The 12,635-nt window shown below is 35.6% G+C and overlaps 1 protein-coding gene across 2 annotated transcripts in view; it reads right to left on the bottom strand.

Moving 5' to 3' along the window:
- Window positions 1-12,635, bottom strand: part of SLC4A7 (solute carrier family 4 member 7) — a 97,616-nt gene that overhangs the window by 3,706 nt on the left and 81,275 nt on the right. Inside the window, exons 15-24 of one of the 2 annotated variants that reach the window (XM_082309167.1) lie at window positions 10,497-10,602; window positions 8,436-8,597; window positions 7,340-7,453; window positions 6,732-6,893; window positions 6,221-6,472; window positions 3,905-3,973; window positions 3,298-3,471; window positions 2,814-2,945; window positions 1,983-2,080; window positions 86-193 (exon numbers count right to left, since the gene is read on the bottom strand). In XM_082309167.1, the coding sequence (XP_082165293.1) occupies window positions 86-193; window positions 1,983-2,080; window positions 2,814-2,945; window positions 3,298-3,471; window positions 3,905-3,973; window positions 6,221-6,472; window positions 6,732-6,893; window positions 7,340-7,453; window positions 8,436-8,597; window positions 10,497-10,602 (1,377 nt within the window). The remainder of the gene's footprint in view (window positions 1-85; window positions 194-1,982; window positions 2,081-2,813; window positions 2,946-3,297; window positions 3,472-3,904; window positions 3,974-6,220; window positions 6,473-6,731; window positions 6,894-7,339; window positions 7,454-8,435; window positions 8,598-10,496; window positions 10,603-12,635) is intronic. The other variant, XM_082309168.1, reaches the window with a different exon arrangement.

Raw genomic sequence — 12,635 nt, 5'->3', positions numbered from 1 at the left:
AGATACATTTCAAGAAATACAAGGACAGCTATTAGCTGCTAAATACAAGACCATAGTTAGAAAATGCGTGAGTAATTATAGCTACCTCAGGTTAGCTCTGGTTACTTTGGCATTCTCAGTACTCATGGCAAGAGCCTTCCACTGTGCAGTTTTGGCCATTTCGTCTGATATGTTTACAATTGAGGGATCAACACTAAAGAACAAACATACTTTCTGGTTAGTATACAATACCTTGCAATGGCATTATACTTATTGTCACTCATCGTTTACATCAGTTGTGCCTTCTTTCAATATTTACGCAGCCACAAGTTGAGTTCATCTCCTACAAACTTATTTCAACAAAAATTTGAAAATTTAGCTCACTAGCGCTGCCTTAATCACATAGCATCTTAAAACAGTTTTTCACATAGATTCCACTAAGACATTAAGAATATTTGAGAGAGATCCCAGTTCTAAATTACCTGCAACTTCACAAAATTATTTTGCATGCTCAGAAATAATGAAATTAATCACACTGTTCTGCTATGGCTTTCATAAATCAGAATTACTTTAAGTTGTTTCCAGGAAATAATCAAGCACAAAAGAGCAGATTTTAATAGAATTCTGAAACTGGTAACTCAGTTGAGATTTAAACCTAGCAAAAATCTGGAAGTCCCAATTACCTAGACAGACTTCAAGTTAATTTTTTTTCCTGCAGAGCCTTACTAGACATTTTTCAAGGTTTTTTTGCCACCATCCTCCCAAGTCCTGCAGAAAATAAGCTCGCCCTCACAGACAGTAAGCTTTCAAAGCCTATTTCCCCCTTTGCCCTCCACACATTTATATGTACAGCAGACTTAGGTGTTGTCTGTAGATATGTTTTCTTTTCTATTCAATACTTACGCTTCAGAATCTACCCCAGGGTATCTGTAAGAGTTCTTCAAATTGCACAGAAATCTTTGAAAGCCATTTTCCTCAGGATTCCCCACAAGACGCAAGACAGTGAAATATATAGTAAATGCACATAGCTGATGAAATCATAGTTCTACTGTGAGAGCAATTAGCAACTCAAATGTTTTTTTTAAAAAAGCTTTAGCATTTTTATTTGAGTTGCTAAAGTCCGATTAAGCCTGCTCTTGGAGTAGACAATAGCACTCAGCAGGAGTGATCTGTCTAATGCAAAAATCTGCCTGTTCCCAACTCAGATCAGGGTAGACCTGACGCTACTCTAGATCCATAGGAAAGCCAATTTCTAACCTAGGAACCCTTAGTACTAGAGAGGCAAAAAAAGCTGGCAAGCTATTTATCTGTCACATCTTCCGGGTGTGTTGAACAGTTGTAGAATACCTGACAACTAAGATGAATATATCCCCTGCAAGGGAGATACATACTGAAACAAAACACCTTCCAGTGCTAGAGGAACTTTCCATTGGTGAAATTCCAGCACTTCCTTTTCTGGAAAAGAACTGGTAACCCTGTCCTCACATTTACTTTCAGAAAATGACTTTTTAAAGGAAAAATGGCTGCCTGTAAAAAGATTTTTTTATATCACAGAAATTATAGACTTTAGCCCTCACTTAAATAAACCATCAAAGAACTGCACACAGACTTTTTCTGAAAAATCCAAGGGGCTGGTAAACACATGACTCAACTGATGCTATTAGTTGCTTAATACTCAGTATTTCATGCACAGCAACACACAAGTATTCCACGAAAACTGACCAAGGAAGCTTCTTCACCTTGAGTACAGCTGGTCGAAATTGAGTCATCTGATCTGTTTGAGATGGTCATGTAAATTTATAATTAAGATGCAGTTTTAAAGAACAACACAACATAAAAATGCTACTATAGGCCCATGAGATATACCTCCATACTTCCTAATCATGGCTGAGTTACAAAGTTGGGAAAAAAAAATAATTCAACTCATAGACAACCAACTTGATATAAAGCAAATTACAGCATGTGACACAAAAACTTTTAAAAAGACCAACATTTTATTATACCTGTATTTTAGGTTTTTTACAGGAAAATCCAAATTTGCTTCTCCATATGCAAGATGTACACTTCCATTGTCCCCTGACTGAAGCATTCTCTCTGCTTCCTGTAAATTCCAAGTAAAAAGTTTATAAAATTACTCATGCAGCAGAAATCAAGGAAGTATCTCATGCTGACAGTTAATTTTCATAGCGGTAAAGGGCATTCCCCTGGAGGTACTGGAGTTAAATGAAGGAGATATAGCTTACGACCTTTTTTTCTTATAAGTGTTTTATCCAGGTGGTGGGGTGGAGGAGAGAAGAAGGAGGGTGTTACAAGTTTTATAAGGAATTCACCCAGCTGGTGTACAGTTAGGTAAGACTTTTATGGAGAACTTATACAGGCCATATTACTATATTATTGGTAACTAGCAGTTGGTTTTAACTACAGCTCTGCAAACACACACAAGCAAATGTCCCTGACATGATGAACAGTTTTGTGATTAATTTAAGCAGCATAAAAGATCCCCACTCCACTGCTTTTCTCTCCCATCCACAGCCACTTTCTAACCTGATGAAAGACAAAGAAATCAACATTTTGTGTTAAAAACTGCTTCTTTCCACTTTGCTTGCTAATTTTAATCACAAATAAGAGTCATAGTTCATAATAGCATCATTGAAACAGTGATTTTTCCTTAACTTAATCGCCAGTAATAGTTCCTCTAGAATTTAGTGAAGAATTTCAAAATGTATATTTGCTATATAAGGTCATACGCTCAGGCCACTTAAAATTCTTTTAAGTCTCATTGAGTGTTTTCTAGTAATTTACAACACACTTAGTTTGATTGTTTTCACACTTACTGCTTTCTCTTTTTTCTTTTTGTCATCTTCTTTCTTCTTTTTACTTTCTGGCATAAGATCATCAAGCCAGCTAAGCTCTCTTTTGGTGAAACATAAATCCATCAGCTTGCGAATGAACACTAATGCTAGAACCTTAAGGGAACCAGAAATGGAATCATTTATATTAAACTATTTAAGTGAACAAAAACGCACACACACTTTCAGTACATTCAGAATCTTTAACTGAAGCCCTTTTTTGTAGTACTAGTTTTTTCTTACCACAAAGTTAAATAATTTCCACTTTCAGTAGCTATTCACAACTGAATCGCTTATTTTCAGGAAATGAAATAAGTCCTTGTGTTTCAAAAGTGAACAACTTGCACTACGGGTTCTTTTATTTCTTTTCCACTCCCTTCCTTCTTAAGGCAGCAAATATATTCTGAAGGGATCCTGGATGATGCGCGTACCCTTGGAAAATTATTAACTTGTAAAACAGATAACTTACCATCATAGGGAAAACAACAGCAGCTGCAGAGGCTTTAATCACCCACAACAGAACTAGGCAAGTGAGCTGAACAACTGTAAAGATATGGACCTTCCAGAGTGGCACATAACGTAGATAAATCAGGTCGGGTTGATGCTTGGCAGGCATTCCAAACAGTTTTATACGGTCAAAAAACTGCATTGAAAAACAAAATCATCCTTCAATTAATTATTTTCTTCCCCTCCAGAAGGAAATAAACATTTTTAGGGGACTCCAGAGACATAAGTTAAGCCCAAATAAAATACTAATGAAGGGCACTGAACTTTCAAGGGGGTGGGGCTGGGGACCGTTTTGCTGGGTTTTTTCCCACCTCTCATTATTACTACAAAACTTCAGAATATTTCAGAAAATCTGCTGCTCAGCTACGCTACTGAAAGAGTAAATGCAAAAGAACTGAGAAGTGAAGGCACAACATGGTAAGAACAAATATCTGAACATGACACTCAGGAAATTATCCTACATACTATTCAGACAATATGGGCTAACTTTGTCATTGCTCACATAAAGTAATGTGTTAGTTTCCTTTTCATTTAGTGTTAGCAAATTGCTCATTAAAATCAGACTTTACCTGAATGCCTTTTAATGAAGATACTCCCATGTAAAGAAAGACACCATACAAAACTGGCATTGGAATAAACTGGAGAGGAAAACACACCCACACAGTTACTTGTGGAATCAACATGGCATAACATAGCAGTCCATATTAGTGAAAGACATGGACCAGGTTATTTTTTACTTTATATTTTAGTTAAGTGAAATCTGTAAAAGCTGAGGCTCTTTATTTATAGAGAAAATATATGCATCATTGAGCAGCAAAAAAAAAAAAAAATCTAGAGCTAACAAGGCTATCACCCGGATTAAAAAAGTAGTTCAGTCTTGACTGCCCATTATTTAATTTTCTAGGTTGCAACCAAGATTTCTATTAATGCTAAGTATGCTGCTTTTTGTTGCTATCTGATAGGAACTGTATTGAGATTATCAACTTCATAAAATTGCCATATGAAGTTTTACTTTTGATCACTAATCTTGCATTTCTGGAACAGATGAAACAAAAAACCCACCATACCTACTGAGCTACGAAAATCAGCTGATTATTCAGGGCTAAATTTTGCTCTAATAAGAAGATCAATTTAAAGCTTACAAAGATAATGAAGTTGTCCACTGATTTCAGTGGCAGTTGCATCAAACCTCTGCAGCCTACACAAAGCAAGTGAAGCTTTCTTTGCTCCTGCATTCATGAAACTCCGGAGTAAAGGACAGCCAAGATAGAATTCAAAATCTTAATAAAAACTGCTGCTATCAAGCCTGAACAAAAGCCTTTACTGAAACTTAAATAGTGTGGAATAAAACTATGCCTTAGGGATTCATTACTGCATGTATGTGTGTGCACGCGTGCGTATATACATTTATATATAAAAAAGGTAGTGTCTTCACTATAAGCTCTATAATTTTAAATGCTAATACTTTTACACTTATGTTAACTTCTACTGCATTAAATCAGTATAAATCCATACATAGAACAAAAGCACAGCAACCTACAGATGCAAGGCTTTGTTCTCCTTCCTTCTTTTGAACAATAACAACCGTTCATGTTGAAAAAGAAAAACATTTCATAAAGAGCAAATAGTAATAATTCCATTCCTATTCCTATTACCCTTGGTTCCATAAAAAAATAAAATAAAGGTATTAGTTTCTAAGAATCAGCTGTTAAAGCATGGGGTAAACCTCTAGCTTCAGCAATGAGCACCTTTATCTTTTGCTTTTAAGCAACAATAAATCTATTTTCATCTGCTTCCGATTCTGATCATTTGCATTATGCAGCTGAGCTCTTGGTACCTTTTCAACCAGAGATTGTCAAATCTGAATACTCATTTTTAATAACTGCTACTGCCTTATTGTTTTCAGACTTTTACATTCTTTAACACATACAAATGGTCAACTATTAAGAACTTGTAATATGTAGCTCTAATTACTAAACTGTAGCTGTGTGTTCATAGGTTTATTTCTTCCTGTTTTCTAAACTTAAACAGCCGTTAGAAGCTACCTTTTTCTGAAATGACTTGTGATCTGTCTTTAAACAGACTTTTACAAAGTTCTTCAAAGGTATTAGCAATTATGCAATTTATGCCATATCTGCTATTTTGTCAACAAAAAGGCAGGGTTTTGCATTTCTCTTTTTAACTACTGAATGTGAAACAATAAAGCAGAAGCTGAATGGATTTTACTCAAATCTGAGCAAAAAGCCAAGTGAACTGATTGGTTTTCTTCCAGTAAGTCTTTGGAAGGGCACTATGGATATAAGCTAAAAGACGAAGTGTAAACTCAGGCCACAATATGACCTGCAAAATCTCGATCACACCGTGATGATGCATAAGATAATCTTTAAATACTTTAAGCATCAAAGGAAGTTTAATAAGCTGAAGATGAGAATGTGAACAATGTCACTTCTGACAATCACTTTTTAAACCAGATGTTTCTGTTTCTTCCGCTACATTATATTACTTCCACTCAAGTAACTTTATATCTTTATCACACTCCCCTCTCCATTTGTGCACTCACATAAAAAACTTCAGAAGAACTATTTTAGGTAACATGGACTTGAGAAACTAAAAAATAGCTGGCAAGAAAATCAGGTAACATGGACAAAGGTTGCTTTCTTCACCACTCTTTACATTTCCAGCTTGCTCAGGTTTCATTTTCTTACATCTGCCCCATTCATTTCTATTCAACTAACACCTGTTGTTTAAAAGGCAATTTGACAATGAGTCCAGGCATATTTTACTTAACATAATAAAACTGTGTAACATTATGAAATGCTTAACCACAATATCAAAATAAAAAGTACAAAGAAAATACAAATATTTTGGAAAAAACTGTCTTTTACCTTCAACACAGAAGTCATGAACACTGACAGCCCCATCAGGACAAAAATCATCAATCCTGTCACTCGCTGCTCCTGGATTCCCAAAAACTTTGGTTGCTCTCCTGGTGCTGAGCATTCAGATTCAACTTTCAGGCTATTAACATGACTTATAGACAGGACAGTTGCAGCAACAAACCACGGTAAGCCCATGATAGAACATATCCCCAACATAACACCAACCATGAGCAGATCAAGATGATAACCACAGCCTTTCTGTAAAATTAAGTGAACAAATCATTTGATAAACTTTCTATTTATATGATACCATATTTATAACTCAGCTGGTAAGTAACAGATAACTACAAAAGTTAGACGCTTTGAGAGCGTCCACAAAATTTTATTTGTCCTTTATTAGTCAATATGTACATTTATTTAGTAGCTGTTGGTAATGTTTCACAGACTTGCAAAATGACTCTGGTTTAAAATAAACTTGACTTACACAACATTAGAGTTTTGTGAAAATTACTTTTACCTTCAGCTTATGCTCTTTCCTGTTTATAATAACAGCTGTTATTTGTTGATCCATGAAAATGAGAATGGTACAGAGTAAGGCAGGAACAGCAGCTATCAAGAGTGTCCACCAAGGATTGCTTCCAAGAGGATCTATGAACCATCCTCGGTCTTTTTGGGTGGGCTGAAAAAACAAACATCAACAATAAGAATTAAAGGACCTTGATAAGATGCAGATTTTATTGCTACAAACAGCTGCAATGAACAGATCAACAGTCTCTTAAATACGCGTTTAGATTTTTTTTCCCCCGATAGCTTTGACCAAAAGACTGATTCAGCTGTTACATGTGAATGTGACATTTATATGGCAAAAATTAAAACAAATCCATTCCATTCCTTCATTTTTGCACATTTGCACAAAAGAAAGCTTCCTTTGCAGTGATATTATAATATAAATCATAGTCTTTTCTGTCAGATGACACATGCATCCAAAACAGAAAAGGGAGATTACTTCATCAACTACATTGTAAGTAAAAAAGATAAATTTCTGTTCCTACACAATTCCATTGTTTTACTGTCTATGAAACTGCAAGCATTTAAAAAGTTAAGTTTTTTAAAAGGTTTTCTTACTTCAAATTTCTCTGGAACATGAAGCTTCGGAGAAGGTACCCCTACAAGATAGTCAATCAAAACCATGATAACTATGGTCAGAAATACTGCAAAGTCACTGATGGTAGAACGCACCTATAAAGAAAAGACTTGTGTTAACTCCTGCTTTTTCATCATTATAATTTGCGTATACAGAAAGACAATTTTCTCCCGTATGAATATTTATATTATACTATACCACTGAATATTAGATAGACTTTCTCTTTTTATTTTAAAATTTAAGCTGCCTGCCAATATAGCATGAAGTTGCAGAAGGAAGTACTCTGTACAACTGTTCATGCAATTATCTCATTTAGAATGACCTACTGCAAGCAGCAAATTACTTAAAATAACTCCTCCCTCATCTTCCTGTCCTCTAAACCCTACTGGGAGGCTGCGCCATCACAGCTAGTCTCTTGTAGCTTAATTTAGTAACATCACTGAATTGTTCCAAAATCAATATTCATACATTTGATGTTTTAATAGATAGGAGGGGGATAATTTGCAACAGATTCAGGTTATCGAAGGTGACTTTATTAAACATCAGGAACACATTGTAGGGATGAGCTGAGGTTTAGAGAAGATCTAACCACTTTATTTTGGCTAGCAGAACTAAGTTGTGTAAATCAGTCCAAGGATAATCATTATATTAGCCTCTATTAGAAATAGTAATCCTCTGAGGAACCGCTCAGAACCCTTGATATATCAGCAGTTTGGGGAAAGCAATCAATTGTATTGTACAGCTAGGTGATGAAAACAGCAGCAATATTATCTCTCCAAATGATACCTGGCAATACCCATTAATATGGGGAGACAGACTGCTTAGGTCTTTTAATGTTTAGAACATCTTGTAACTACGGGAAAGTAGAGACTAAGCACTGAATTTTCAGCAGCCGATTTATTTACTCTAATGTCTTCATTTTCAGAATTATTAGCTAATTTTCTGGTTTTATTTTCTTTTTCTGTCTTAACAGGAATCTCTCAATAAAAAGTTCTGAAGCAAAATAAAAAATTCGACTCCTTTAAGGTATACTAATGTATTTATCACAAGATAACAATAGTACCTAATCAGAATTACCTTAGTTGGGAAATAGCGTTTGGTCTTGAATTGCTTAAGGAAAGAGGAGAGGAAAAATGTTGTAAAGAATAGTATGACAGACCAGAAGAAAACATCTGGAATATACGGTCTGTGACGGCCACAAGCTGATCCACGAAACACACCATGAAATTCTAAACATTCCTGCAAAGAGAAAAACTCCTTAAATTTCTATGTTTTATTCATTTAGCACATTCAACCTAACTTGTATCCTTTCAATATAAAACACACCTGAGAACTTTCACAATCCCAAAAAGAGGGTTCTTTCCTTCATCGCTGCCTCATCCTGAAATGCCAAAAATGTGTGGTATCTCTTCTAGAAGAGCCACAGTATCTATCACTGACTATTTCAGGATGCCAAAATGCTGGGAGGTGCCCAACTTCTTTACATTCACCTCGTTTCTGTTCTATTTCTCAAAGCATCACAAGATTGAATGCATAGAGACTGAGGACTAAGCCCAGGAAAAGCAGACTATCCAACTTTCAAGCTGACGAACATGGAAAAAAAATAAAAAGATGTCCTCAGTTTCTCCCATCTCTTTATTCTTGACTTTGTTTTGTCCTGATATAGTTAAGGAAAAAACACTCTTACAAAATGAGATTAACCCAACTGTAAGAAAAAAATTTCTAGTAAAGTAGAAAAGCATGGTAAATAATGAATTTGAATAGAAAAGAAAACAAAAGTCAGGCGATCCCTACCCAAAAGGCTCACTTAAACGCAAAGCAAAGAATTAAAGTAGACACAGGGAGTACAAGGAAACAACAAGCCAATAAATGAAATAGTTGGAAGCAGCACTGCCACAACCTAGTCTTTAAACAGGTTATTTTATCGAAAATTTAACTTATGACAAAAGTTCTCCCTGTTAACAATCAACTTTGATTATAAGCACCACCAAATTCTGGATCAGTTCTGTCTCTCTGGGAAGACTAAAGATGCTTAATAGAATAAAAAGGTATATAAAATAAATAATAAATATAAAATAAATATAAAAAATAAGTTAAAGAGAAACTGCTATCCTAGGTGACTATGGTAGACTAGGAGCCACTGTTGGTACATAGAAAACACTACAGCTAAAACTCAGGTAAAGCACTGAGGTTTTTCACAGTATTTTTTCTGTGTAAAACGTCTTCTACTTTCAGTGTGAACGTCTAGGCTCACACACAAGGAAAGCCCATACACGGATATCTACTGCCATTTCGGATAGCCTAAGATGGCCAAAGTAGGCACACACAGCTAGCAAATGCAACACAAAATCTATAGTAGATCCAAATCATTCAAGAAGTAGGTGGAAACTAGATGCCAGGTTATGCAAAGCAGCTGCAAACAGCTGCATTTAGGCAACTGAATCCCACCCAAGGAACTACCAATCAGCAAAAACGTTTCTTCCTAAAAGCCTTCAGTATCACTTCCACATGATAACTTTCCTCCTCTTCACCTACCCACAAAATTAGATATTGTTACGAAATATCCAGTTCAGAAGGTAATGCTTTCAAGCCTATTCCTTCAAATAGCTCTTCCCCTTTTCTTTTAACCTTCAATTTTCCAAATAATTATTTTCTTCCAATCAATATTTAGGTAGTTTGTTTGATTCTGTTGTAGTTTTATACCAGTGTCTAACAAACTAACGAAACGTGTTTGCTACCACATTTTAACTGCAGATTCCATCTTCACATCTTCTTAAAAATATTTTTTCATCCTTTCCAGGAAACTGAAGGAAGCAATCTCCTATTTATTCACCACATCCCATTCAACTGCACTTCAGAAAGAAGACTGTTCTGCCTAGCAGGATCAAAACGGCTACCTCAAGCAGATGTTTACTGCCATGGACTCGCTCATCCAAACCATTACAATGACTGTTTAAAGCGTTATGGAGGAATAAGAGAGTTCAAACATACAGCTTTAAAGCAAACAGTCCAGGTTCAAATCAAGAAAGAAACCAGATGAAAAATATTCATCAAGACTGGTACTGTATGGGTATTTATTTTTTATACGTACGTATATACATACACACGCCTATATATACATAGCTTTTAGATACTCACAGAAACTGTAAGGTTACTCCATGCTATGTTTTCCACAGACTTATTCATATTCCTCCACACCTGCAAAGTTTCATTGCTAGGTTTCTCAGGCTCAGAACACACACATCTGAAGGGAAGAAAAAAAAAATTAATTTACATGCTTTTAAGCTGTATGTGCCAAAATACAGCGATTCACAGTAATTTCAAAAATCCTGAAGAGTTTAAACCAGAGTTTAGCCCAACCTTCTATGAAAGAAGCAGAGTACCAGACTCCTCCTTACATGACACGAACTAGGATTATTGGGGCGGAGGGAATGAAGAACCAAAGAAGCGACTGATCAGGAGGTTTAACAAATTAGACCAAAAAGACCAAATTATGTATTTTAAAGAATTAGAAGCAGGCAAGATGTTGACTTAACTATATGATTGATCTGCCAGTTAAAAACTGAATAGTAACTGAAACAGTTAAAAACAATAAAATGATACCTGAAAAATAAAATTAAATAGATAATATATGCAGACTTATACATATTGTGAATAAAAAGATGAAGATAAAAATCCAAACGACACCACCTTCCAACAACCCTAACATATATTGTGTTATTTCTAAAGATTCTATATAATTAGACTAACTTGGCACAAATGGTTTTCTATGGCTGTGTACAAAGTAAGGTTTTTAGAATTCTATGCAGTATAACATCCCACAATGGTTTAAACTTCAATTAGTCCTACTGTACACCAACATAAGAGAAAACAGAGATTGAAACTATATCATTTAAAAAATTAGTGTAGAAGACAGTTTCAGCAACTCCTTTTCACACCAGACATGTCATTAGCCTCTAGACATTTCTGAGTCTTCTCCAAAATTTTGGTAGAGTTAGCCATTTATCTTCCATTTTGCATGCCTTCTGATCTACACATAACCAAAACATGTCACCCTGAATTAAGACACCATTTTTGAGTATGTAGTGGGCTAACTGAAGATACAAATGCATAAACTGCTCAGATTTAAAGCAACTGCATCCACACATTTTTAATAACTTTTTGAACAAGTAGAAGTGTCCCTCCCTGCTGTAATGGTTTGCAAACTTGGACTGCAGAATCCTTTCTGTCAGACAGGTTGACAGAAGTACACATCAGTAAAAAAAAAAAACACAACACATTGAATATTGATTTAATAGGATGTTTTCAAATAAAGCTGTTCAAGTACACCAAACCATAAGCTCAACATGTAAACATTTATGTAGAAGAAGAGAAACGGATAATAAGCAAGAAGTAAGTCTTTTTCTATGAGATTTATCAAGATACTGAAAAACAAAGAACGAACCATGGAAGGCCAAACCTGCATCCTGATCGTGTGAAGGTAAAGAACGAAAAAGCACTACACATGCATGGGCAAAAAGAACCTAGATTTGTGAAGCACAGCGTTTGGGGAACTTAAATAAGTAAATATACTTTCTTTTGATAACTGAATCCTAAAGTAACAGGAAAAGGAATAGGAAAAGGAAATAGGAGAAGATTGGAAAGCAGTTATTCCTATTAGGTAGCTGCAAGCAGAGTAACTTAAGAATCATCAGAAGAGAAAGGAATTGCAACAGTAGTACGATGAGACGAAAAGAAAGCATCTTTAGTTGTTGGTCAAGGCAGTAACATGAACAAGCATGCTGAAGGAAGACTGACAGACCAATTTCTCAACAAATGCAATGAAGATAAAGGATGCAACCAAATAGGTAAGTGGAAATCCAGGAAGAGAAAGAAAAAAAAAACCCACAAACAAAAAAAACCAGAAAATGAAAGAGTATTTGAGACTGTCTTCTGGCTCACTTAGCTGAAGATGCTTGTTCTGCACCATCTTCCCCTTTGGGGAAAGAGAGACAAAAAAAACGGGGCAGGAGGGCAGAGGGAAGGCAATTGTAAAAGGCCGGATCTCCTACATCTTTGCAATAGAAAAAAAAATAGGACAAACCGAAGCTGAAGTCTGTGGCATGTCCTGAAAGACATGTGTGACACCTCACAGAGCTAAACCAAGGAAATGTCACACCTTCCTCTCTTCACCCTCACAGCCTGCCTATGCTAGCATAGCAAAACACAATCAGGTGGCAAGTGTCAGAAGGCCTACAGCACCATTTCTGCCAGATCAGCGAATTTAACATGCTCACA

This window comes from Platalea leucorodia (assembly GCF_965183815.1).
Source record: "Platalea leucorodia genome assembly, chromosome: 1".
Taxonomy (NCBI): domain Eukaryota; kingdom Metazoa; phylum Chordata; class Aves; order Pelecaniformes; family Threskiornithidae; genus Platalea; species Platalea leucorodia.
Note: the sequence above shows the minus strand (reverse complement) of the source record. Positions and strands in the feature narration are given on the sequence as shown.